Source organism: Theropithecus gelada, chromosome 5, assembly GCF_003255815.1.
Source record: "Theropithecus gelada isolate Dixy chromosome 5, Tgel_1.0, whole genome shotgun sequence".
Classification (NCBI taxonomy): domain Eukaryota; kingdom Metazoa; phylum Chordata; class Mammalia; order Primates; family Cercopithecidae; genus Theropithecus; species Theropithecus gelada.
This window is the reverse complement of record NC_037672.1, coordinates 162,250,372-162,278,128: the sequence shown is the minus strand read 5'-3', so window position 1 is coordinate 162,278,128 and position 27,757 is coordinate 162,250,372. Positions and strand designations below refer to the sequence as shown.

Sequence of the window (27,757 nt, the reverse complement as noted above, 5' to 3'; positions counted from 1 at the left end):
AAAGTCAGGCCAAATTTGAATCCATTTGATCCTCAACCTCATCAGATGTTATATGCCAAATTACTTATTCTGGCTTAGATAATAAACATAATCATATAGAATGAAACTTTCTGCAGACTGTGTCAGTGGCTGGGTACTTCTAACAAGATGTCACCAAGAGAGTTCTGAGATCAATTCTAAATTAAAGTATTTACTAATGATCTAGAAAAATAAGTCAACAGCACCCTGGCAAATCTGCAGTTAGTTTTAAATTGAGAACTGTTGTTAGTAATAGGCAAAACAGAAAAACAATACCAATATAGATTTGCAGCAATTAAAAATGTAGACTCCAAAGTAAAACTTAGAAAAATATTAAATACAAGTATTAAAGTGAAAGAATTTAAAAAACATAATCCAATGGAAAGGAGAGAGTAATAACTAAAGACGATATAAGAAAACAAGAGAGAAGAGATTCTTATTTCTTAATCCAGCATTGCCCAAAACATACACAAGAGTTAAAAATAAATACATAAATAAAGTCTTTATATTATGAATCATTCTGATGAGACCACGCACAAAATGGTGCTTAAAGTATTGGTCGTACTATAAAGATGTAAACAGCAGAAGGAATTGCCAACAGAGACAGAAATGAGGGGTTATTTCACAAGAAAAACTGAATTGGTAAAACATGAATGGCCACAGCTAAAAAGACCAAGGTAGAGTATAAACATTCACATAGGAAAACATGAACACAAGAGACATGGGAAGACATAGGAATGTACGCTGAAGCGGCTACACATGATGTGCAGGGAACCATCAGATGGTATACAACAGGGAACTGCAATGAGATGAAATGAACAAGCTATTTTATTATCCGTAGTTCTAATGTGTAATTCCGTGAAACCATGGGGTCTTCAGTTATTAAATAAATACCTAGCTTACAAAGAAATCTTTCTTTTTTTTTTTTTTTTTTGAGACAGAGCCTGTTGCACTGTTGCCCAGACTGGAGTGCAGTGGCACAATCTTGGCTCACTGCAACCTCCAGCTCCTGGGTTCAGGTGATTCTCTGCCTCAGCCTCTTGAGTAGCAGAGATTACAGGCACCTGCCACCACACATGGATAATTTTTGTATTTTTAGTAGAGACATGGTTTCACGATGTTGGCCAGGCTGGTCTCAAACTCCTGACCTCAGGTGATCCGCTGGTCTCGGTCTCCCAAAGTGCTGGGATTACAGGCATGAACCACAGCGCCCCCGGCCTACAGAGAAATCTTTCTACCTGGTCTGATTTTTTTTGGACTATAATTAGAGTTTTCTACTATAATTAGAGCTAATAAAACTCAGAGGGGACAAAAACCAGTTGTCTTCTGTTCTAGAAGAGTGACATCATGCAGTTTATAAAAATTAAATAGACCAAACAATCCCCACCCTTAACATATAAAATCAATAGAGGTTGAATTACAAACACTACAATGCATTCTTAGGCACATTTTCTCTTGAAGGGAAACTAAAACAAATAATAAATCATGGAAATTCAAATAAGCAGAGTACTAACAGCTTCACTATAAGCCTTTCGCATGAATAACAAGCATGAGCAACAGATCCTACTTTGGGAAGGTTCATGGGTGTCCTCAGCCGGGTCCGGACACTCTTCATTAATATACGCTGCTCTGTTGGCAGCAAATGATACTTCATTGCTTCAATGAGGTAATCTTTGCAAGCACTGCTATTCTTGACCAATGCTTCCTCTTCAACCCTCTGTAACAAGAAATCAGACACACCCCCTGAGGGTAGGGCTATTTCATAATTAAATTGCCAAAGAAAAAGAGTAAAGGAGGGGAAAAAAGCAGTAACTATATCCTTTAGTTTAGTCTAAAAGTAAATGAGGAAAGTTTATAAATACAACTAAGAGAAAAATAAATAAAACCAAAAAATGCTCAAGTATCTGGCCTGCAGAGAAAAACATACATACGTAATAAAAAGAACTGCAATGAAAAATGATAAACTTCAGTGTTAGCTATGGAATATGACAAACTCTTTAGATATTATATCCACCTGTTAATCTTTAACCTTTAAGCCAAAAAGTAAGCAAAACAAGAAACAAAATTCAGATAAATGCATCCTTCAGGAGAAGACAATACTAATAAGTTAATGATACCTTTTTCAAACATAAGTGGCAAGTAAAATATCCCAAAAAGAGATTAGAAATACCTTAAAGCAATGTACCTATAAATCTTGTGCTGCCTAGCCTGACCTCAAATGCAGGACAGGCTTTGGGGTTTGTTTTCTTTTCTTTTTCTTGTTGGAGTCAGAGTCTCACTCTGTCGCCCAGGCTGGAGTTCAGTGGCGCAATCCCGGCAAACTCCACCTGCCAGGTTCAAGCAATTCTCCTCTCTTACCTTCTTGAGTAGCTGGGACTATGGGCACCTGCCACCACGTCTGGCTAGTTTTTTGTATTTTTAGTAAAGATGGGGTTTCGCCACATTAGCCAGGCTGGTCTCGAACACCTGGACTCATGCGATCTGCCTGCCTCAGCCTCCCAAAATGCTGGGATTACAGGCGTGAGCCACTGACCGTGCCCGGCCTTTTGGATCATTTTCTTAATACCAGAAGACCCATGATTACATGGATCAAAAAAGTAATGAAGTTTCAAGAAAGCCTAAAATGTTCAAATCTAATTTCTTAATAAATGATTCTTTCAATAGTTTCAATTATTAAAATAATGCTGAAATGTTCCTAGTGGGATTCTAACAAAAAAAAAAAAAACAAATTTAAAATTATTTGGAGACCACTAAAGAATCATTTATTCATATTTATTTCAAATAATGTTTTCCCTCAGTTTAGAAATAAAGACAGAAATCAAATGCATGCCACTATTAAATTACAAAGTAAAATTAAACAGTATTTGGGTCAGACCTCAAAATTCCAGGTCTGCAGGGGAATCAGAAGAGACTATCAAAAGAAAAAAACAGTAAAGAAGATGCAAAGCAGTGACAGCCACAGGGACATTTATTTACATGTATTTAAATGACCACAAATACTACCTTGATAAGTGCTAGTACTTGCTTACCCAAATCAAAAATAGCGGCAAAAGCAAATTGCTAAGAATGGGGAATGGCGGCTGGGCACGGTGGCTCACAACGCCTGTAATCCCAGTACTTTGGGAGGCTGAGGCGGGTAGATCACTTGAGGTCAGGAGTTCGAGACCAGCATGGCCAACAGGGCAAAACCCCATCTCTACTAAAAATACAAAAATTAGCTGGGGTTGTAGCATGCACCTGTAGTCCCAGCTACTCAGTAGCAGAGGTACAAGAATCACCGGGAGGTGGAGGTTGAGGTGAGCTGAGATGATGCCACTGCACTCCAGCCTGCAGGGTCCTTTACTGTCTTCTGTCCTATACTCCACACAACTGCATTCTACAGCTCTTATCACTGCTTGACAGGGATCTACATACTGTCAGTCCAGTGACATGGTGCTGTGTGGATTCGTATGTTTTGCATATGCATTTACCTGAACTAAATATTCCCGAGGAAGCAAAGGTAACCGTACATGTTCCATCAGTCGGGCCATAAACTCTTGCCTCACATCCTTGTCATGGTTCACCCATGCTATTACTGCTTCAAATACCTTGCAGAAAATATAGGAGAAGAAAAAACAAGAAATGAGTTGTGTACCAAGACAGCTGGATAAAATATGAGACTACATTTTATATATAACTCTTGCTAAGACATCCAGTTTAATTCACAGCTCAAATGTTTTCAAAATCCTGACTTGCAACGTACTTACAAAGCCATTCACCCCATTTCTTTTCTGTTCTTTTTTTTTTTTATTTACCCAAAATAATAAAGCAAAGTGATATTCTGGAATGAAAATCATGTACCCTTAGAAACAATTCATGTTTGGCTTTTCCTTCAGGTTTACAAACAAATATTAGACCATACACATAAATTGAAGGTTTGTATAATAGATCAACTCAGCTCTGAAATAGCATAATATACTAAAATGTAGTATTTTGAAAATTTTTTCTACAAATTAAAAAATAAGGGCATTATTATTTATAATACATAATTGTGAGAAAGCCAATAAGCTAATATGAAGACACTGTCTACATAATTTCCTTCTCAACTGATGAATATATCACTTAATAATCTTTAAAGGTTTGCAGGAAATGTTTGACAAAATGCAAATGGATAACTGAGACCAAAAATAGGTTATTTTGATCCAGGAATAAAGCAAGAAACTAAAAATAATGCACATTAAAATAACACCCCTCTTTAATTCATTCTGTCAACAAGTATTTATCGAGTGTCTCTACGTGCCAGGTGCCAGAGATTAAGTGAACAAGATAGTCGGCCTCCTGGCAATTCTATCTAATATTTCTCAGTTCTGTCTTCTCTCCCCCCTGCTTCTATCATCCCACATCAGAACCTACTGCTCACTGGTATGACTTCAACACCCTCTCATCTGGCCCTCACCTCATTTTTGGTCCATACTGCCCACCACCACCATGACAGCTCGTCTCCAAAGATAGCCTCCTAATAAACCACATCTCCCAGATCCATACCCTTATATAGTAACCTTCCACACTGAATCTAAGCTGGCCCTGTGTAACCAGTAGAGTGTAGAGGAAGTGACAGTGTGTGATTTCTGAAGGTAGGTCTTAAGGAGCCTCATTACTTCTACTCTGCTCTCTTGAAATGCTCATCTGAAGGAAGCCAAATGTCATATAAGAAGTCTGGCTATTGAAACCACCACCCCATGAGAAACCCATGCAAGTTACAGAGAAGAAAGGAGGGGAGAGAAGGGAGACCTAGAGAGAAACCAATCAACCCTGAGCCCCAGAGCCAGACAGAAGCGAGTGGAGGAGCCACCTTGGACATCATAGACCCATAAGATGCCATGTGCAGAACTGAAGCTCCAGATGTATGGCTCCAGTAGAACCATGCCAGATATCTCCAGGCATCTGGGTCACCTTAGCTGAGGCCTCAGACACTGGAGCAGAGACAAGCTGTCCCTACTGTTCTGCATGAATTCTGACCATAGAATTGTTAGCATAATAAAATGGCTGTTGTTTATGCTTTTACATTTGGCAATGACTTGAGTAGCAGCAGAAAACCAGAACAGCCCTCATGATATTTCTATAATGCAGGTTTTAGCACGGTTTTCTCCTCTTGCTTAAAACCCCTTTAAGGCTAATCACTACAATATAGTTAATTTTCTTTAACATAGCTGAGAAGATATTTTATTATATCATCTTCCCATTTTATCTTCCACCAATGTATCACATTCTAAACTCCCATTATACTGAATACATTGAATACAATTATTCTTTCACACCTCTTTATATTTGTATATTCTGCTTCTTTTACCTGGAATGCCCTCTGCATTCCCACCCATCCCTATTTCTCTGGCAAACTCAGACTCATTTTTAAAAGACTTGAAATATACATCTGAACCAAGCTGAACTACCATCCCCATCCCTATCCCATTCCTGGAAAGGTTAAATTCTTCTAAGGCACCCTTTACAGCATTCTGTAATCAATTATTTACTCTACTGGTTGTCCCACTAGTCTATGAGTAACAAATTCTATTTTGCTAATGTTCTCTTCTCTAGGAGCCCATGGCAGTGTCTGGTACATGGTAGGCACTCAATACATGTCTATTAAGTGTGAAAGTAATGTCATCTTCCTCTGTAATTCTAGGATGCTAAGACTATATATGTCAAAAATGCTTTCACATTTTTTAATACTGTAAATATTAAAGTAAATGTGTCTTTTACCTCCAGGTGAAATGAATATCCTTGAGAAAGAGAATCAGAATTTACACAACTTGAAATGCAAAGCACACAAAGGAGAAACTCAAGTTTCATTTCCTCTAAGTACAGCTTTTGTGCTCTGATTCCCATGTGCTACAAAACCCAACCAAAGAAAACCAGCCCACTAAAAGGAGCTTCTCTCTCCAACTATATGAAAAGTGCAGGTGGATGACAAAGGTAATCTAAAATGTGGAGAGACAAAACACTACAACCAGAAGCAGTAGCTGCACAGAGAGAGGGAGAGAGGGAGACAGGGAGGGAGGGAGAGAGGGAGGGAGGCAGGGAGGCAGGGAGGCTGAACGGACTGGCAGGGGTGAGGTATTATGTCACAGAGAACCAATCTAAAGGAAGGTGACAATCAAGAATGTTCAGTCTAGAACTACCAAAACTTCACCATCCTAGGTAACCTCTTTCAACTCAGAAGACAGTGAAACTACTTTAGTGACAAACATTATGGTCACATCATAATTCCTATAGGCATCGAGTTGTAGGAAGAAACTGCTTTCCAAAAAAGCATTTGTTTCAGATAGTTTAATGTGTGCAAGCTCTTGCTGTGGAGGTCAAGTACAAAATTGTAATGGCTAAAAATTTAGGGAATCTCCCACGAAGTGAAGACACAGAGTAATTTACATAGACAATCAACAAGTCCTGAGGTTCTTTTTTTTCTCCTGGAATCTTTTCCTGAAGTAATTAGCTGAGTTTCTTAACTTTCAGATGAAACATCACTGGCTGTCACTACACATACAGGATCACAAAGCTACACAAAAATGTGCAATTAAAAAAATAAATAAATAAAGGGAAACATCATTGTACACTGGGAAAAGAAAAATATCCTTACCTTTTCTTCTGAAGAAATGGTAAGTTTGTCGCTTGAGATTAAGCTGCACACTTGTTCAATGCCAAGATTGAGAAATTCTTCACTAAGTACGACATCTGTAAAATGTTGCTCTGTTTGGGAATTAAAAAGAAAATCCATTAATATCAACATTCCATTATCATAGTTTCAAAATGCTTAAAAAAGGTTTTTCTTAATTTAATCTAACTTAAGAATGAGAAAACCAGTTGCACGCCTCCAGGCAAGAACTAACAAGATAAACCCAAAGAAACTTATAGATACCTGGGGATGTACCTTCAGTGATTTGTTTATACAACAGCACATTAGCAGTGCAAGTAGGGAAGCTGCCTTAATATACAGGCACTTAGCTGAATCACTCTTGCTTTACATGGTGGTATTTTAGGCTTAAAAAATCTATTCCTTATATGGTATGACACTATCAGTACTTAAATTTGTAAAACCTTTTGATTATATAAATCAGATAAAGAACATGATGTTATATTGTCATATCCCACATGTCACATCATGTGAAACATTAGAGGGTTTTTCCTTACAGAGTAAGGAAAAAAGCCTTGCTTTATTTGGAAACTAAAGAAATCTCAAATGCTGGTCAATCTGAATATATGACCAACATTTTCTTAAAAAGAGACAGAACTGGGCCGGGCGCGGTGGTCACGCCTGTAATCCCAGCACTTTGGGAGGTAGAGGTGGGCAGATCACGAGGTCAGGAGATTGAGACCATCCTGGCTAACACAGTGAAACCTCGTCTCTACTAAAAATACAAAAAAAAAAAAAAAAATTAGCCAGGCGTGGTGGTGGGCGCCTGTAGTCCCAGTTACTTGGGAGGCTGAGGCAGGAGAGTGGCATGCATCTAGAAGGCAGAGCTTGCAGTGAGCTGAGATCACGCCACTGCACTCTAGCCTGGGCAACAGAGCAAGACTCTGTCTCCAAAAAAAAAAAAAAAGAGAGAGACAGAATTGGTTTATGATATAGATAGCTCTGAATTCTAAATAAACAGTTTACTTCAGGATCAAATTCCAGGATTTTATGCTTCAACCCATTTCTAGAAACTTGTAAAATTAGTAATTCTTAAATACTTAAAAAAAAATTTTCCCTTGATTTCACAAATATGGCCACTCTTTCCAAGGGGAAAAAAGATCGCTTCTTGGCCTTTTGGCTAAGATCAAGTGTAGTATCTGCTCTTATCAGTTTAACATCCGATACGTCCTCCATCCAAGGGGGGAAAAGACTGTAAGTGTAATGAGTGAAAAACTTACAAAGAACGAATCTTTTATAAAATAACCTTTCTTGCGAATCCACCTCACAAGGGAATGTGGTGGTTTGGGCTGCAGAGTCAGACATACCAGGGTTGAATCCCAGCTCTGCCACATGCTAGCTTGTACAACCTTGGCAGGTATGTAATTTCCCTAAGCCTTGGTTTCCTCATCTGTAAAATGAGGATAATAAAAATAATAAGAAGATTGCTGTGAGGATTAAATAAGCTAGTGGCTTATAAAGCACTTAGAACTGTGTCTGTACAGAGTAAGGATTCAATAATTTAGCTCTTGTTAATATTCTAAATTCTAAAGTAAAATCTTGCTAGAAAATCTAGGTTAATTTCTAGGTCGTCACAATTAACCATATTTATTTCACCTTATAAAATCCTTATAAATAGGGTTTATAAAACTGTTTTATAAGGTGAAATAAAAGACTCATTTCAGATATGTATTTCAACATACCATAAAAAGGAACAGTTGGCTTTCTCTTCAATGATATTTGAAAAATAAAATCTGCATTTTCATAAATCTCATGAAAAACTATTCAATTTACAAAAGGTTGGCAGGGCATGCTGGCTCAAACCTGTAATCTCAGCACTTTGGGAGGCCAAGGTGGGCAGATCACCTGAGGTCCAGAGTCCGAGACCAGCCTGGACAATATGGTGAAACCCTGTCTCTACGAAAAATACAAAAAGTAGCCCAGCATGGTGGCACACATCTGTACTCCCAGCTACTTGGCAGGCTGAAGAGGGAGGATTGCTTGAACCTGGGAGGAGGAGGTTGCAGTAAGCTGAGATCATGCCACTGCACCCAAGCCTGGGCAACAGAGTAAGATTCTGTCTCCAAAAAAAAAAAAAGTTCACCCCAAGATAACTATAAAAATAATAAGCAGCTCTAAAATGCTTGTATTTACAAAATTTTTTGAAACTCAAAAATTTTTTGACACACAATTGTCTGAAACTCAGATTTGACCAAGCAAGGTACTGTCCTGAAATAAATAGGAAATTGAAGATGAAAATGACAAATACAGTTGGATGTCCATATGCACAAGTTCTACATCTGCAGATTCAACCAACTGGTGGTTCAATCAATCTCAAATCAAAAATATTGAGGAAAAAAATAACAATATAATAAAAAAACAACTATTTACATAGCACATACACTATATTAGGTATTATAAATAATCTAGAGATTATTTAAAGTACATGGGAAGCCGAGTACAGTGGTTCACACCTGTAATCCCAGCATATTGAGAGGCTGAGGCAGGAGAATTGTTTGAAACCAAGAGTTCAAGACCCTGTCTCTACAAAAAATTTAAAAATTAGCCAGGCACAGTAGTGCACATCTGTAGTCCCAGCTACGTGGGAGGCTGAGGCAGGAGGAGTTTGAGGCTGCAGTGAGCTAGGATCACACCGTTGCTCTCCAGCCTAGGCAACTGGGTGATGACTTGTCTCTTTAAAAAAAATAAAAATTAAAAATAAAGTATACAGGAGGATGTGCATAGGTTGTATGCAAATACTACCCCATTTTATATAAGGGACTGGAGAACCCATGGATTTTGGTATCTGTTGGGGGTCCTAGAACCAACACCCCATGGATGTAGATACCAAGGGATGACTATAGATCGAAGCAACAGAATAGAGAGCCCAGAAACAGACCCCACAAAAACACAGTCAACTGATCTGTGACAAAGAAGCAAAGGCAATTCAATAGAGAAAGAACAGTCTTTTCAACAAATGATGTTGCAACAACTGAACATGCAAAACAGTAAATCTAGACACAGACTCCACCTCTCACAAAAATTAACTCAAAATGGATCAGCGACTTAAATGTAAAACACAAAACTTAGCTTCTAGAAGATAACATAGGAGAAAATTTAACGAATCTTGGGTATGGCAACGACTTTTTAGATACAACATCAAAAGTATTACCCATGAAAAAAAAAATGGTTAAGTTAGACTTCATTAAAATTAACAACTTCTGCTCTGCAAAGGATGCTCTTAAGAAATTAAAAGACAAGTCACAGACTGGGGGGAAATCTTTGCAAAACACGTAACTGATAAAGGACTGTTACCTAAAATATAAAAAGAGCACTTAAAGCTCAACAATAAGAAAATAAACAACTCAACTAAACAATGGGCAAAAAGATCTAAATGGACACTTCACCAAAGAAGACATATACAGATGGCAAATAAGCATATGGAAAGATGCTCAATATTACATGTCATTAGAGAAATGCATACTAAAACATCAATGAGATACCATTTACATATCTATTAAATCTAGCTAAAATCCAAAACACTGACAACACCAATGCTGACAAGGACGTGGATTGACAGGAACTTTCATTCACTGCTGGTAGGAAATCAGTTTAGCAGTTTCTTCCAAAATCAAACAAACTCCACCCCCTGAGTTCAAGCAATTTTCCTGACTCAGCCTTCTGAGTAGCTGGGATTACAGGTGCATGCCACCTCACCCAGCTAATTTTTGTGTTTTTAGTAGAGACAGGGTTTCACCATCTTGGCTAGGCTGGTCTCGAACTCCTGACTCAGGTGAACCTCCAGGCTCAGCCTTCCAAAGTGCTGGGATTACTGGCATAAGCCATCGCACCCAGCCAGATTACAGATTTTAAAAAGCCATCATGACTAATTGCAAAAGTACCTTCTATATCTAAAATATAATCCCACTAATTCCTGGCTTTACCAGAAGTTTATATAAAAAAAAATTATATGCTAGGAAAGTTTTCTTTATACACTAAGAAAAAAGGGAAAACTTTTTCAATAGTTGAGTTTGTTTTTTAAAGACTGAACATATTTAAACAAACAAACAAAGAAAAAACAAGGTTCTTTATATTAAGAGTTCCAAAGTAGGCCGGGTGCAGTGGCTCACGCCTGTAACCCCGGAATCTCGGGAGGCTGAGGAGGGTGGGTCACTTGAGTCCAGGGATTCAAGACCAGTCTGGACAACATAATAAAACACCATCTCTACAAAAAATTAGCTGGGCATGGTGATGCATGTCTGTAGTCCCTGTTACTTGGGAGACTAAGGTAGGAGAATCACCTGTGCCCAGGAGGTCAAGGCTGCAGTGAGCCACGATCGTGCCACTATACCCCTGCCTGAGCGACAGAGTGAGACTCTGTCTCAAAAAAAACAAAAAACAAAAAACAAAAAACAAAACAGTTCTAAAATAATGAGAAATAAATTCATTTTAATGAAAAGCTGGCAAACAGTATATAAATTTAGAAACATTTATGTATACCAACTTGGAAATTCAAACAGAAAACATAGCAGCCACTAAACAAAAAGAGAAGCTAACATAAACCTCTTTCTATCCGTTATAAAAATATTTTCACCTTCAAATGTATGTCTACAGTGATTTTGGGTTAAGCTTCTTCTGCATATTTTAAATCTGAATCGAAGCAAGAGATTGCTGGCCTCCTTATGCTTTTCATGAGGGGAAAGAACTCTCCAGTGGTAACAAACATAACTGAGAGAACATAACCTTTCGATACTGTGACTACGTGTTGTCTTAGTCTCTGCTTCACTAATCAGAAAAAAATGGACTTGCTAAAAAGCCAAGTTGGTGGTGATTTTTTAAAAGTCAGCAATTACATAAATGTAGAAGGGCATTAGTAAACTCTATCCAAAACCAAGTCTGGGATCTAAATTCATCGTGTATTCTTTCTTAGTGTAGCAAAGAAGGTTAAGAGGGCAAGGAAAATAGTCAACTATTATAATTTTATTGACAAAACCATAATATAGCTGTCACTCAAACACCACCCCTTCACCACTTACAAAAAAAAACAAAACAAAAAACCATTATCCTAAAGGAAAAGTGAAGAACTATTCAAATTAAAAGTAACTTTCATTGTGAACATATACATGTTTTTAAATACTTCCAATTCTCAAATACTTTTATTTTCTATTGGAACAATCCCTCCTCCTTAGAAAAATTTTTAAGTATTGGTATCTAATGTTTATGTTCTTATATTGAGCTTTCTTTGGAAAGGATGTGATTAATATACCTGGAGCATTACTAAAATATAGAGGGCACTATTTGGCAACATCTGGAGTAAATTAGTTTACTTTAGGGCCTACCTTTCTTCTATTTATATTAACTGTATATTTCTTCAAGTGTTTGTTCTACAGCATTAACTGATAGGCAATTTAATGAGATTGTTGCTTGTAACACACTTCACACAGTCAGGAAGCACTAGATGACTGGCAAAATCACTCTAAGATATGCATGGAAAATTCTATAGGAAGAAAGGCAAGAAGGCTAGTGCAGCTCACGTTATTTTATATGTTCTTGATGCAAATAAATCACTATCAGTCTCTCTGGTGCTTAGTTCATGACAGTAAATGCTCTTATACTACCACTAGCACTAATAAAAATGATATAACATGAACATTCCTTCCCTGGCCTCAAGCCACAAAACCACAAAGATCAAAGTTAAAAAAAAAAAAAAAAGCAACAACCCTATTATGAAACAGTATGCTATTTCACACTGCTGGTGGGAGTATAAATCAGCACAATCTCTACAGAGAGCCATTTTGAAATCTCATCCTACAATATACTTGATCACTCATGATATGACACACTCTGAGTTATTCACTGTAGCATGGTTTTTAACAATTACAAAAGAGAGTTCATCAGGTAGACACTAGTTTAAAACATAGTATATCCATACAGTGGAATATTCTGCATCTGTAAAAATGAACAAGGAAGCCCATAATATGAAAAAAGCTTTAGGAAATACTGTCAGCTTAGAAAGGAAGCAGGACAGATGTGGGAACACATTTTTTCAGTGGCTAGATTGTTTGTTCTATGAACCATGTGAAAGGATTACTTATTCTCTCCATGCAAGAACACAAAACAAAACCGAGAAACTAATAATAGTGATTATCTTTAGGGGGAAGAGAAATGAGGAAAAAGGGTAAAAGGATGACTCTTTCAAGGTATACCTTTCAAACACTTTTAAATCCTCATGTATATGGTAAAATGATCTTTGACAAGAGTGCCAAGACCACTCAATGGGAAAAGAACAATCTCCTCAACAAATTGTGCTGAGAAAACTAGACATCCACATGGAAAAGAGTGAAGGTGGATCATATACACCATACACAAAAATTAATTCAAAATGGACTAAGGATCTAAATGTAAGACTCGAAACTATAAAATTCCTAGAAGTAAACACAGGGGGAAAGCTTTGTGACACTGGATTTGTCAATGATTTCTTGGAAATGACACCAAAAGCTCAGGCAACAAAGATGAATGGGACTACATCAAACTTAAAAGTTCAGTGAATCAAAGGACACAATAAAGTAAAAAGGCAACCTATAGAAGAGAAGGAAATATTTGTAAGTCATGTATCTGACAAAGAATTAATATCCAGAATATAAAAATATCTCCTACAACTCAACAACAAAAATCAAATAACCCAATTTAAAAATGAGTAAAGGACTAGAATAAAGGTTTCTCCAAAGATGATATACAAATTGCCAATAAGCATATGAAAAGATGACAGATGTTCAATATCACTAATCATCAGAGAAAATACAACTCAAAACCACAATGAGATATTACCCCACACCCATTAGGGTGGCTACTACAAAACAAACAAACAAACAAACCAGAAAATAATGGTTGTTGGCAAAGATGTGAAGATACTAGAAACCTTGTGCACTGTTGGTAAGATTATAAAATAATGCAACTATTATTTAAAAAAGCATGGAGGTTACTAAAAAAAAAAAAGCATGGAGGTTACTCAAAAACTTAAAAAATTAAAAGTTGGATCATACTACCATATGATCCAACAATCCCACTTTGTTGTATATATCCAAAAGAATGAAAAGCAGAGTCTTGACGACATATCTGTACACTCATGTTCACAGAAGCATGACTCACAATAGCAAGAGGCAGAAGCAGGTATCCACTGATAAACGAACGAATAAGTGAAATTGGTATAAACATACACTATATATACATACAATTCCTTAAGAAGGAAGGAAATCCTGTCACAATGCAACATGGATGAGGCTCAAGAATACTATGCTAAGTGTGGTGAGTCAGTCACAAAAATTAAAAAATACTGTATGATTCCACTTATATGAGATATCTAAAGGAATCAAATTTATAGAAACAGGAAGTGTTTCCATACTTGCCAGGGACTAGTGGAAAGTGGAAAAGATAAGTTGTTTAAAAGGTACAGAGTTTCAGTTTCGCAAAATGAAGACATCCTAGAGATCTGTTTCACAACAAAGCAAATACTTACACATAACACTACTGAATGGAACACTTAAAATGGCTAAGTTGGTAAATTTCAGGTTATATATTATTTACCACAAATATTTTTAAAAGTTTATAACCATTTGAAAACATTGGTGATGAAAATTAAAAAACAAAAACAAAAACAAAACAAGCAACTAGATCCAACTACTCTCCTTCCCCAGTGAGAAAGGAAGTGTTGCTACAGACAGTAAATGCGTGTCACTGTCTTGACTTCAGTGGACAAATACCTGCTCTGCTAAAAAAGAAAGATCACTGGGTTAACATCCCTATGTTTGACCGCTGTCCTACCTTGTCAGCCTCCACACGAGACATCTCAAGAGCACATCTTAATACTGAAGCCTCTGCGTGCTGATGCACACTCACATCTTTATGTTATGGCATAGCCTCTGGCTCAATTTTACCTTGAAACAGTTCTTTGGAAGTCTTTTTCTTGATATTTGTCCTTTTCGACCTCTCTGCTGATTTTAACCTTAATGGCCTTCTCTACTGGTTAGGATTACATATATTTTTCTACCTTTCTGACTAGTCAATCTGCCTCCTTTACCTCCCCTAAAATAGGTATTACTATGGTCCTGCCTGCCTTGAGCCTACTTTTGATTCTCCACTTGTTCTGTCTTAACTATCTCATGTACATTACTGTCCACAGTTATCTTTATTACCCTAATATTGTTGCTCCCAGATCCAACCTCTCCCCCAAACCCCAATGTTTGAATTTCTAGCGGTCTGTTAGTCTCCATATGAAGATGATCTAATCGTCATGGCTCTTTTAAACAAGACAGAGCCACCCACACACCATGAAACCAGTACCACATACAGGCAGTCCTCTAAAACCCTCACATTAATTACTACCTTGGGCCACTTACCTTGGCCTGTTTTGAGCTCTATGGTCTGACTTTTCATCATTGTGCATTTTTCCACTGATGCTGTGCTTCACTCTTTGGCCTGATACTTGATAAAGATTCTCTATGTCTGTTGATATTCCTCTCAACATAAATCAAGTGCTTCCTCTGGCCAAGCTGTCTTTGGCTACTGTTAAACATCTTGCCCAATCTGAGAACCTTTCAATTGATACTGCACTTCACTGCTGGCTCTCCCTCAAGCAAACAAGACGAGGATATACCTATGTTTCAAACCGTCTCAGTGCCCTTCTCCAGACACCTGTTGGACCTCCCGTGTTCCCTTTGTGTCCTAATGGCTACACTCTGATTCTAAGGCTGAATGAGCTCTTAGTCACAGTCATTCTCGCCTCCCTCCCTCTCTTTTATTATCTGATAAAAACAATAAAATTTACCACCTTAATCATTTTTAAGTGTAAAGTTTAACAGTGTCAAGTATATCCACACTGGGCCAGGCACGGCAGCTCAGGCCTGTAATCCCAGCACTTTGGGAGGCCGAGGCAAGTGGAACACCTGAGGTCAAGAGTTCGATACCATCCTGGCCAACATGTTGAAACCCCGTCTCTACTAAAAATACAAAAATTAGCCAGGGATGGTGGCATGAGCCTGTAATCCCAGCTACTTGGGAGGCTGAGGCAGGAGAATTGCTTGAACCCAGGAGGCGGACGTTGCAGTAAGCCGAGATTGTACCACTGCACTCTAGCCTAGGGAACAAGAACAAAACTCCATCTCAAAAAAAGTAGTATAGTCACATTGTTATGAAAAAGATCTAACATTTTCATCTTGCAAATATGAAATTCATTAAATAACTACCCTTTCCCTCGTCATCCCACTCTTTTTTTAACGTCTAATGTGAATTGTTTCATAAACCGTTAATTCTTTCTCAGTAATGTCATAAAAATAGTAAGATTTAGTGGTATAAGGGATCTGAAAGGTCACCTGACACAGCTTCTGTAATATGTATGTGTAACCTTAAAAAGTTTCACAATAAATGGTTATCTAGCTATAGTTTACACACATCAACAAATGGCAAGACAGTCGTATCATCTTTGAACACTGATAAAGTTTGGCTCTGTGTTCCCATCCAAATCTCATCTTGTAACTCCCATAATTCCCATGTGTTGTGGGAGGGACCCAGTGGGAGATGACTGAATTACGGGGGCAAGTCTTTCTTGTGTTGTTCTCATGACAGTGAATGGGTTTCACAAGATCTGATGGTTTTAAAAATGGGACTTTCCTTGCATAAGCTCTGTTTGCCTGCTGCCATCCATGTAAGATGGGACTTGCTTCTCCTTATCTTCAACCATGATTGTGAGGCCTACCCAGCCATGTGGAACTGTTAAGTCCAATAAACCGCTTTCTTTTGTAAATTGCCCAGTCTCAGATATGTCTTTACCAGCAGTGTGAAAGTGAACTAGTACAGTAAATTGGTACCAGTAGAGTGGAGTGCTGCAGAAAAGATACCCAGAAATGTGGAAGACTTTGGAACTGGGTAACAGGCAGAGGTTGGAACAGTTAGGAGAGCTCAGAAGAAGATGACAGAAAAATGTGAGAAAGTCTAGAAGTCCCTATAGATTTGTTGAATGGCTTTGACAAAAATGCTGATAATGATATGGACAATGAAATCCAGGCCGAGGTGGTGTCATATGGAGATGAGAAACTTGTTGGGAAATGGAGCAAAGGTGACTCTTGTTATGTTTTAGCAAAAAGACTGGAGGCACTTTGTCCCTGCCCTAGAACACTGTGGAACTTTGAACTTAAGAGAGATGATTTAGGGTATCTGGTGGAGGACATTTCTAAGCAGCAAAGCATTCAAGAGGTGAGTTAGGTGCTGTTAAAGGCATTCAGTTTCAAAAGGGAAACAGAGCATAAAAGTTTGGAAAATTTGCAGCCTGACAATATGACAGAAAAGAAAATCCCATTTTCTGAGGCAAAAGTCAAGACACCTGCAGAAATTTGCAAGGAGCCAACTGTTAATCACCAAAACAATGGGGGAAAATGTCTCCAGGGCATGTCAGAAGCCTTTGCAGCAGCTCCTTCTATCACAGTTCCAGAGGCCTAGAAGGGTCCCTGTGCTGTGTGCAGCCTAAGGACTTGGTGCCCTGTGTCCCAGCCACTCCAGCCATGGCTGAAAGAGGCCAACATAGAGTTCAGGTCATGGCTTCCAAGGATGCAAGCCTCAAGCCTTGGCAGCTTCCATGTGGTATTGAGCCTGTGAGTACACAGAAGTCAAGAATTGAGGTTTGGTAACCTCCACCTCGATTTCAGATGTATGAAAATGCCTGTATGTCCAGGCAGAAGTTTGCTGCAGCGGCAGGGTCCCTCATGGAGAACCTCTGCTAGGGCAGTGCAGAAGGGAAATGTGGGGTCAGAGCCCCCGCACAGAGTCCCTACTGGGGCACTGCCTAGTGGAGCTGTGAGAAGAGGGCCACCATCCTCCAGAACCCAGAATGGGAGATTCACTGACAGCCTGCACCATGTGCCTGGAAAAGCCGCAGACACTCAACACCAGTCCCTGAAGGCAGCTGGGAGGTAGGAGCTGCCCAAGACCGTGGGAACCTACCTCTAGCATCAGTGCCACCTGGATGTGAGACACGGCGTCAAAGGAGATCATTTTGGGGCTTTAAGATGTGACTGCCCCACTGCATGTTAGACCTGCATGGGGCCTGTAGCCCCTTTGTTTTGGCCAATTTCTCCCATTTGGAATGGCTGTATTTACCCAATGCTTGTATCCCCATTGTATCTAAGAAGTAACTAACTTGCCTTTGATTTTACAGGCTCATAGGTGAAAGGGACTTGACTTATCTGGGATGAGACTTTGGACTGTGGACCTCTGAGTTAATGCTGAAATGAGTTAAGACTTTGGGGGACTGTTGGGAAGGCATAATTGGTTTTGAAATGTGAAGATATGAGATTTGGGAGGGGCCAGAGGTGGAGTGATATAGTTTGGTTCTGTGTCTCCACCAAATCACATCTTGCAGCTCCCATAATTCCCATGTGTTGTGGGAGGGACCCAGTGGAAGATGACTGAATTTTGGGGGTGGGTCTTTCCCATGCTCTTCTCGTGATAGTGAATGGGTATCATGAGATCTGATGGTTTTAAAAATGGGAGCTTCCTTGTACAAGCTCTCTTTGCCTGCTGCCATCCACGTAAGACACGACTTGCTCCTCTTTGCCTTTCACCATGATTGTGAGGTCTCCCCAGCCATGTGGAACTGTTAAGTCCAATAAACCTCTTTCTTTTGTAAATTGCCCAGTCTCGGGTATGTCTTTATCAGCAGCACAGAAACCGACTAATACAAACACTTACTATTAGAAGCTCTTCTGTATGTTGCTCTAAAATCTTTTTCACTTTTATATTATAACACTGATAATTCTGCCACCACAATAAACAGAACAAGATTAATTCAATTCCTCAAAATCTTAGAGCATTATATTTTCCCAAATTATCTTTCAATGGTCTGTACAATCCTATATGTCCTTCAACCACTCCTTGCACAACATGATTTGGGGTATTCATTATCACCCTCGCTATAAATTCAGGGCTCTAGTGCATCAGTCTCTCTCAAAACACTGAACCTAAAAATAAACTCAATTTCATAGCTATGAACTGGACAGAACAGAATAGGATAATCACCTTACACCTTTCTGGATACAATTACATAACTGGTTCCCATTGAATATACCATCAACTAAAAGCCTAACATCTTTGCATTCATTTGGTTAATAAAAGCCTAACACAACACAGCCAAAGTGAAAAATTCTTCCTTTTCAGAGAATGAATTCTTTTTCAGTCTACTGTATCTCAGTAAGGTACAGTAAAAATCAGCAGCTACTGCACACTGGCTATAAATATGCATACACTAAAATGTACCTACAAAGAATTTACCTACACTGTAATGCTAAAAGGCAGGTCATCTCAGAGTGTAATCCGTTTCCTCCACTTATACTCAGAGTTAGTTCCCATATCTATGATCTTGCTTCATCCACCTCCTCTCTATGTTCATTACCCTAGTTCTAACCCTATTACCAACCTCAATTATTGCTTCCAAACCTTTCACCCACATATTCACTGGACATCTTGTTATGGATCACAGCTTGTGACATTAGTAATTTACCTTCAGTAGTTCACCACTGGCCACTGAATAAAGCTCAACACAGTTATACTGACGTTTAATCATCGGTTTCTTCTCTCTGAACAAATACCATAATTGCAATAGGGCACAATTCCCAGTAGTAAAGACTATGCCATCAATATGCTATACATGTTAAACACATAAACTACACACATATAATGTGTATATATATGCATCCTTCCATACATGTATATGGAATATACATTTCATTCCTCCCATAATGAACATATATGCTCATTACTCTCTAGAGCAATTGAACTTTTCTGTTTCCCTCCAGGAAATAAAATAAGCTAATCATGAAATGAAAGACAGTCCCTAGAATTTGCCATACCAGGTCAAGAGAGACCATCAGGGCCTGGCGCAGTGGCTCACGCCTGTAATCCCAGCACTTCGGGAGGCCAAGGCGGGTGGATAACGCGGTCAGGAGATCGAGACCATTCTGGCTAACACGGTGAAAACCTATCTTTACTAAAAATACAAAAAATTAGCCAGGCGTGGTGGTGGGCGCCTGTAGTCCCAGCTACTGGGGAGGCTTGAGGCAGGAGAATGGCAAGAACCCTGGAGGCGGCGCTCGCAGTGAGCCAAGATCTTGCCACTGCACTCCAGCCTGGGTGATGGAGCGAGACTCTGTCTCAAAAAAAAAAAAAGAGAGAGCATCAGGTTAGGACCCTCATCCCAAATAAGTGTAATAAAATCAACAATATAAGTCCCAAGTCTTATTTGTTCTGTTTTATATCCTGTAACAAGGTACAAAGTACCCTTTGTATTTGATTTCTAAATGCCAAGCACCTTTCTGAACAAAATTAAAATGCCATGATGGGTCTCCATAATTCCTCTATACTCAATGCAGAGTCTCATTTGAGAAGTGAGGGCAAAAGTATGAATAACAATAGTATCTTAGATCCATAAGCAGCTCATCCCTAACGGACAAAGTGTTTTTGGGAAAATAGACATATCTCTGGTCTTCATTTTCCTAATTAATAAAATGAAAGTGTTGGACTAGATAACTGCTAAGATTTCCTATAACATTAATACTCTGTGATTCTTTGACTTTCAACACTATTAATCTTTAGGAGAAAAAAATCATATGTCTCCAGCAGTTCTATTAACATGAGGCAGTTTTAATGAAACCTGAAAACAGTTAACTCAAGTAAGCCAGAAAAAAAACCTGTCAACAAGGCACAGCAGAGACTGTATGTCATTTACTAAGGAATAAAAAGGACCATAATGAATGCATGAATGTACAAATAATTAACTCTTTCAAGAAGCATCATTTGAGTTGGCATGACTTCAGCTAAAAAGTGCTGGTATCAAGTGCTTTCACAGTTCTCGAAAGGAAGAATCTTCTGTATCAGTAAATTAACATTGCAATAGACCCTTGAATACTCAGCATCTATTCTTTGGCATGCATATCCCATGGCTAAGGCTAGTAATACTAGTATTAAAACCACTCACTCAACACAAATTTCTTTCAAGAGGGCAGTATTCAAATCATGAGCTTATTCTAACCGATGTTTATTCCAAGCAGTGATTCCTAGCCTAAATTATAGAAAGGTGGGCAAATGATTGAAGTAAATTTTCTGTAGAAGAAACTATTATAAAAACTGGTTTTACAGAGAACAACGCATATTCCAAATATACTTAATTAGGGTGTGAGTTTATTGTTACTGGACTATAAAGTTAGATTATAAGCAAGGGTTAAATTGTATTGAGCCTGTTATCTATCACCCACAACAGTGTGGGCAATGCCAGGCACATAGAGAGGATAGGTTTGAAATGACTGACTACTGGGTCTGGGCTGAACGGCCAAGAGTTGGCTGGAAGAACAAGCGCCAAAGAGCACAGATTTATGAAGAAATACAAGAGAATGAGAAGGCACACATGTAGTCCAAACCAAGGTGGAAACCCCAGAGTACTAAATACCAGAAAGATCCAACAGACCCTGGAACTGTAGTCTAAGGTGATGAATGGGTTTGTCGGGGGAAGATGAGGGTTACAAGGAGCTATGAAGGAGTCTCACGTGACCCAACAATATAGATTCTGAAGGCGTTGATGGCAGAAGAAACAAAATACACAGGGAAAGAAAATCTCAGTGTTAAATCCAGAAGTATGCCCGGAAGCGAAGAGAGAAAATGAGCTGCAGACAGAACGCAGTACCCCGCCAGCCAGCCAGTAAAGAAGTGAGGCTGGTTCAGCGGACATGCGCGGCCTCGCTCTTTGGACTCGTCACCCGCCCCTCCCCCTCGCGCCGCCGTCACCCAGGAAACCGGCCGCAATCGCCGGCGGACATGAAGCTGGTCTCATGGCAGCCTCCAAGAAGGCAGTTTGGGGGCCATTGGTGGGGGCGGTGGACCAGGGCACCAGTTCGACGCGCTTTTTGGTTTTCAATTCAAAAACAGCTGAACTACTTAGTCATCATCAAGTGGAAATAAAACAAGAGTTCCCAAGAGAAGGATGGGTGGAACAGGACCCTAAGGAAATTCTACATTCTGTCTATGAGTGTATAGAGAAAACATGTGAGAAACTTGGACAGCTCAATATTGATATTTCCAACATAAAAGCTATCGGTGTCAGCAACCAGAGGGAAACCACTGTAGTCTGGGACAAGATAACTGGAGAGCCTCTCTACAATGCTGTGGTGTGGCTTGATCTAAGAACCCAGTCTACCGTCGAGAGTCTTAGTAAAAGAATTCCAGGAAATAATAACTTTGTCAAGTCCAAGACAGGCCTTCCACTTAGCACTTACTTCAGTGCAGTGAAACTTCATTGGCTCCTTGACAATGTGAGAAAAGTTCAAAAGGCTGTTGAAGACAAACGAGCTCTTTTTGGGACTATTGATTCATGGCTTATTTGGAGCTTGACAGGAGGCGTCAGTGGAGGTGTCCACTGTACAGATGTCACAAATGCAAGTAGGACTATGCTTTTCAACATTCATTCTTTGGAATGGGATAAACAACTCTGTGATTTTTTTGGAATTCCAATGGAAATTCTTCCAAATGTCCGGAGTTCTTCTGAGATCTATGGCCTAATGAAAGCTGGGGCCTTGGAAGGTGTGCCAATATCTGGGTGTTTAGGGGACCAGTCTGCTGCATTGGTGGGACAAATGTGCTTCCAGATTGGAGAAGCCAAAAATACGTATGGAACAGGATGTTTCTTACTATGCAATACAGGCCATAAGTGTGTATTTTCTGATCATGGCCTTCTCACCACAGTGGCTTACAAACTTGGCAGAGACAAACCGGTATATTATGCTTTGGAAGGTTCTGTAGCTATAGCTGGTGCTGTTGTTCGCTGGCTAAGAGACAATCTTGGAATTATAAAGACCTCAGAAGAAATTGAAAAACTTGCTAAAGAAGTAGGTACTTCTTATGGATGCTACTTCGTCCCAGCATTTTCGGGGTTATATGCACCTTATTGGGAGCCCAGCGCAAGAGGGATAATCTGTGGACTCACTCAGTTCACCAACAAATGCCATATTGCTTTTGCTGCATTAGAAGCTGTTTGTTTCCAAACTCGAGAGATTTTGGATGCCATGAATCGAGACTGTGGAATTCCACTCAGTCATTTGCAGGTAGATGGAGGAATGACCAGCAACAAAATTCTTATGCAGCTACAAGCAGACATTCTGTGTATTCCAGTAGTGAAGCCCTCGATGCCCGAAACCACTGCACTGGGTGCTGCCATGGCGGCAGGGGCTGCAGAAGGAGTCAACGTATGGAGTCTTGAACCCGAAGATTTGTCTGCCGTCACGATGGAGCGGTTTGAACCTCAGATTAATGCTGAGGAAAGTGAAATTCGTTATTCTACATGGAAGAAAGCTGTGATGAAGTCAATGGGTTGGGTTACAACTCAATCTCCAGAAAGTGGTGACCCTAGTATCTTCTGTAGTCTGCCCTTGGGTTTCTTTATAGTGAGTAGCATGATAATGTTAATTGGAGCAAGGTACATCTCAGGTGTTCCGTAAAACCTACCAACTCATGGATTCCCAAGATGCGAGCTTTTCACATAATGAAAGAACCCAGCAATTCTGTCTCTTAATGTGATGACACTATTCATAGACTTTGATTTTATTTATTAGCTACTTGCTGCATGACCCTCCAAGTAGACCTGTGGCTTAAAATAAAGAAAATGCAGCAAAAAGAATGCTATAGAAACATTTGGTGGTGTTGTTGTTGTTGTTGTTGTTGTTGTTGTTTAACATCCACAGTTAAGGTTGGGCCAGCTACCTTTGGGGCTGACCCCCTCCACTGCCATAACATCCTGCTCCTCTAAGATGTAGGATGAATTCGGATCCTCACCATTGGAATCTTCCATCAAACAGACTCAAACACTGTTGGATCAGGATTTGAGTCTCTGCATGACATATACTTGATTAAAAGGTTATTAGTAACCTGTTAAAAATGAGCAGCTCTTTGCTTTTAACAGACACCCCAAAAGTCTTCTTTTCATAGTCTTCTTTTTCATAGTAGAAGATGGCAACACCTTCACTGAATGTTTGAATAGAAACCTCTACTAAATTATTAAAATTGACATTTAGTGTTCTCACAGCTTGGATATTTTTCTGGAAATTATTTGCCAAAACTGAAATCCTTCAGACATTTTCCATGGTCCCACTAATTACAACGACTTTCTGTCTGGATCTTAAAGGAAAGGATACTTTCTTTTTCCTTCCATCTTTCCTTTATATATTTTTTACTTTGTATGTATAACATACATGCCTATATATTTTATACACTGAGGGTAGCCCATTTATAAATTAAGAGCACATTATATTCAGAAGGTTCTAACAAGCCTGGTCTTAAGTGAACCACTATATATATAAATATGTTGGAAAACAACTGTATACATTTTTGGGCAACAGTTATGCGTAATATTTACCAGGATAATTTTTTTCTTAAAGAGCCAACATTTAAAATTTGTTTTATGTCCATAAAAGAAAATATACTTTATTGTGACTTCAACTATATTTCTTATCCCTTACATTTTTATTTAATTGTCTTAGCTTTAAAAAAGAAAAAAATGTGGACTACTACGGTAAATATTGTTTTCAAACACAAGCAATAATTCAAATAGTTATTTTTCTTTTGAATTAATTTTAGACATATTTTGGATCCTATTGAGGGGATAAGAGGATGTCAAAAGAGTTAAATACCTAAGTAGAAAAAAATATAGAAATAAAGCCAAGAATCTCTTTCAGTTCAAATGTTATCAATTGTTAATAAGAAATTGCTATCTGGGATGAAAGAATTATCTCTGCTTAGTATCTCATTATAACTGAAAAAAGGTTTATCATTACAAATGCCTTCCAATGAAACCAAGAATTTCTCAAAATATTTAATGTCACATATTATAAGTTACCTAATCTAGCTTCTTAATGTCAATTTTTTAAAATATCTTAAAATTACTTTGTTTTGTAGTGAACAGTGAAGAAAAAACAAAAAAAGTGAGGCTGATGGCAGTGAGAGAGCAATGGTCTGGAAGTGGTACCCTTCCACCTAGGTTCCCAGTGAGCTGTGGGTAGCGATTCCTTCAAGAAGTCTGCCCACGACATACAGGTTTGGGGGAAACACAAAGTTTCATTTACGACAAAGACAGAGGGGACACACATGAAAACAGTTGCACATATAAAAAAGTTTGATCATTTTATAGGCCTAGTGGAAAGGACAGAAGCAGGACAGTGAGGGGTGCCTGAACAGGCCTGGGTAAAGTAGTTACTACTGCCTAGGGCCTGGGATATAAACTAATAACAGGGTTAAGAGCCAAAGAATGGAAAATAAAATGAAAGCGCATCAGTAACTGGAGGACTTCTTTGTTGTTGTTGTTGAGATAGAGTCTCTCTGTCGCCCAGGCTAGAGTGCAGTGGTGCAACCTCAGCTCACTGCAACCTCTGCCTCCTGAGTTAAAGTGATTCTTGTGCCTCAGCCTCCTGAATAGCTGGGTCTACAGACACATGCCACCATGCCTGGCTCCTTTTTCTTTCTTTTTTTTTTTTTTTTTTTTTGTATTTTTAGTACAGACCAGGTTTCACCATGTTGGCCAGGCTGGTCTCGAACTCTGGGCCTCAAGCAATCTGACCATCTCAGCCTCCCAAAGTGCTGGGATTGCAGGTGTGGGCCACCATGCCTGGCTCTGAAGGAATTCTCCATAGGCAGTCCTGTTACTGAGGAATGCTGAGTGCTTACCAAGCCCAGAATTTCAGCTACAGCTCTAGCTTGAAAATGACAGTCAGGCTGGGTGTGGTAGCTCACGCCTGTAATCTCGACTCTGGGAGGCCAAGGCAGGAGGACTGCTTAAGGCCAGGAGTTCAAGAACAGCCTGGGCAATACAGCAAGAGCCCATCTCTATTTTAAAAAGGAAAATGATACCACAAACTTCCCCAAAGATCAGTAAGAACTAGTATTAAGTAGTTTCTCATATTTTCAGTATGGGAAGTGGTGAGGTATAGGAATGACTAAAAATCTGAAACAATTTTTTTTCCCTTAAATGTGCTTGGCTATCAATAAGAAACACTGAATAAAATTCATATTTCAAGTCACAATTAAAATCCAATTTCCAAAGAGTCTTTTGCTAGAACTATTAAAATGCATCTAAACTGATGAGTTCAATTTTTATCTCCTGTATATTTTTGGCCTGCCAAAAATGCTAAAAATAAAGGTGCTAATGATTTGAGAAATGGTTAAAATATAGATACCACCCAAAAAACATGAGAAGAGTCCACAAACCAGCACTCTCTGAATAAGTCAGTACATTTGGGGTTAACTGAGAAAAATTTCATTTTTAGACATGATGCAAAAAATAATTTCATACAGCTTTTTAAGCTAAAATAAAATAAAATAAAATAAATCTTTCAGGAGTATAACAAAGGCTGACCATAGTCCAGAACACCATGCCTCAGCCCATAGGCCATTTAACCTGGGTGGTCTGGTCACACTGAGCTGTCACTCCACACCTTGGAGAAGCAGCATGGTCAGTGTGACAGGCTGTCACTGCGAGAGCCACACTGCTGAAGCCACGAGAGCGTCTGAGGGTGAGGAGCGTGGATTCCACGTCCTCCCCTACTCTCACTCTCTAACCTACCCATCTGGTTGCTCACATTTTTACTTTCCCTAAAGATACTGATGTTATTAAAAATAAGCATGAGATCATGGAAGAGATCTCCATGGAACACTGTAATTTTTTCATTATACCTGCACAATTTAATTTAATTATAATGAATTCTAAAAAGCTTGTTTCCAATGGGCAAGAGAAAGAAATGAAGCAGTTCTTATGTCCAGAATCTCTGGTGAGTTTTCAAAGGATAGAGAGTGCTCTTCTTATGTGCAGTCACACCATGGACCACACAATACCCTGAGGTCCTGCAGGCTATCTCTCCTTATCCATCCTTTTCTCCCTCAGCTTCTTTTCCTCCCTTCTGCTTTACATACATATATGTATGTATGTATTGAGTCATCTATTGCTATTTATTTCTTCCCTTCCTTCTTTTCTTTCCTACCTAGAAAAGCCTGTCACAAGTCCTACTGCCTATGATAGAGAAAAGAAAAAGAAAAAGAATATTAACTTTACTGTCACTGTGTCCCATCACCCTCTTGGAGTTCTTCACATGCTATGTGATTTGACTTGAAAGTAATTTGAAGGTTTGGGTAAATTTTCTGGACAAATAGAGTGCTTTAAAGACAAATCACAAATCACCTAAACAACAATTATTTGTTTATGGTAGAAAAGGAGCTATAGACATCTTATTGCATGGACTCCTTATCTCCCCACCTCCTATTTGCTTAAAATGTCAACAACAATCAGGTAGTTTCACTATGAAGAAGAATTGTGTACTCGTCTGTTTTCACACTGCTGATAAAGACATATGCAAGACCAGGCAATTTACAAAAGAAAGAGGCTTAATGGACTTACACTTCCACGTGGCTGGGGAGGCCTTACAATGATGGCGGAAGGCAAGGAGGAGCAAGTCATGTCTTACCGGGATGGCAGCAGGCAAAGAGAGAGAGCTTATACAGGGAAACTCCCATTTTTAAAACCATCAGATTTTGTGAGACTTACTCTCACAATAACAGCAAAGGAAAGACCTACCCCCATGATTCAACTACTTCCCACTGGGTCCTTCCCACCACACATGGGAATTCAAGATGAGATCGGGGTGGGGGAAGGGGGGGACACAGCCAAACCATATCAAACTGTTTTATAGTATTATTCTGGATTATTTTGGAAAGTTTGTTGCAACTACTTATCAATACACCAAAGATATGGAAAGTTTCATTATACAAGCACGGTCTTTGTAATGGCATTTGTTTAAAATACAAGGATGAAATACCTACTTAAAGCATGATGATTGCTTCAAGATAATACAAGAGGATGTAAAAAATTCATCAAGCTGTAGACATGATTTGTGCACTTTTCTATATGTACATTAGACTTCAGTAAAATGTTTGCATATAAAAAAAGGGAAGGGGAGTAATGAGGGTTATAATTAAAACAAAATTATCCCTGAGTTGACAACTGTTGAAGTTGGATGATGA

The 27,757-nt window shown here is 38.9% G+C and overlaps 2 protein-coding genes and 1 non-coding gene across 8 annotated transcripts in view; 2 read left to right on the top strand and 1 right to left on the bottom strand.

The window, feature by feature from the left end:
• Window positions 1–27,757, bottom strand: part of KLHL2 (kelch like family member 2) — a 113,790-nt gene that overhangs the window by 21,574 nt on the left and 64,459 nt on the right. For all 4 annotated transcript variants that reach the window (XM_025385559.1, XM_025385561.1, XM_025385562.1 and 1 more), the window contains 3 exons: window positions 6,632–6,741; window positions 3,489–3,605; window positions 1,586–1,735 (listed from right to left, as the gene is read on the bottom strand). In XM_025385559.1, coding sequence (XP_025241344.1) covers window positions 1,586–1,735; window positions 3,489–3,605; window positions 6,632–6,741 — 377 coding nt within the window. The remainder of the gene's footprint in view (window positions 1–1,585; window positions 1,736–3,488; window positions 3,606–6,631; window positions 6,742–27,757) is intronic.
• On the top strand, window positions 7,786–7,971 carry LOC112625648. The gene has a single exon (XR_003119728.1). It is a non-coding gene; the product is annotated as a U2 spliceosomal RNA (small nuclear RNA).
• Window positions 21,160–23,383, top strand: LOC112624693 (glycerol kinase 3-like). Of its 3 annotated transcripts, none has more exons than XM_025385565.1 (2): window positions 21,160–23,095; window positions 23,183–23,383. In XM_025385565.1, exons 1-2 carry the CDS (start codon window positions 21,430–21,432, stop codon window positions 23,191–23,193), a joined length of 1,677 nt encoding a protein of 558 aa, XP_025241350.1. In that variant the 5' UTR covers window positions 21,160–21,429; the 3' UTR covers window positions 23,194–23,383. The 3 variants fall into 3 exon arrangements, with proteins under 3 accessions (XP_025241350.1, XP_025241351.1, XP_025241348.1); XM_025385566.1 differs by having other exon boundaries at window positions 21,160–23,092; window positions 23,183–23,372; XM_025385563.1 differs by having other exon boundaries at window positions 21,160–23,383.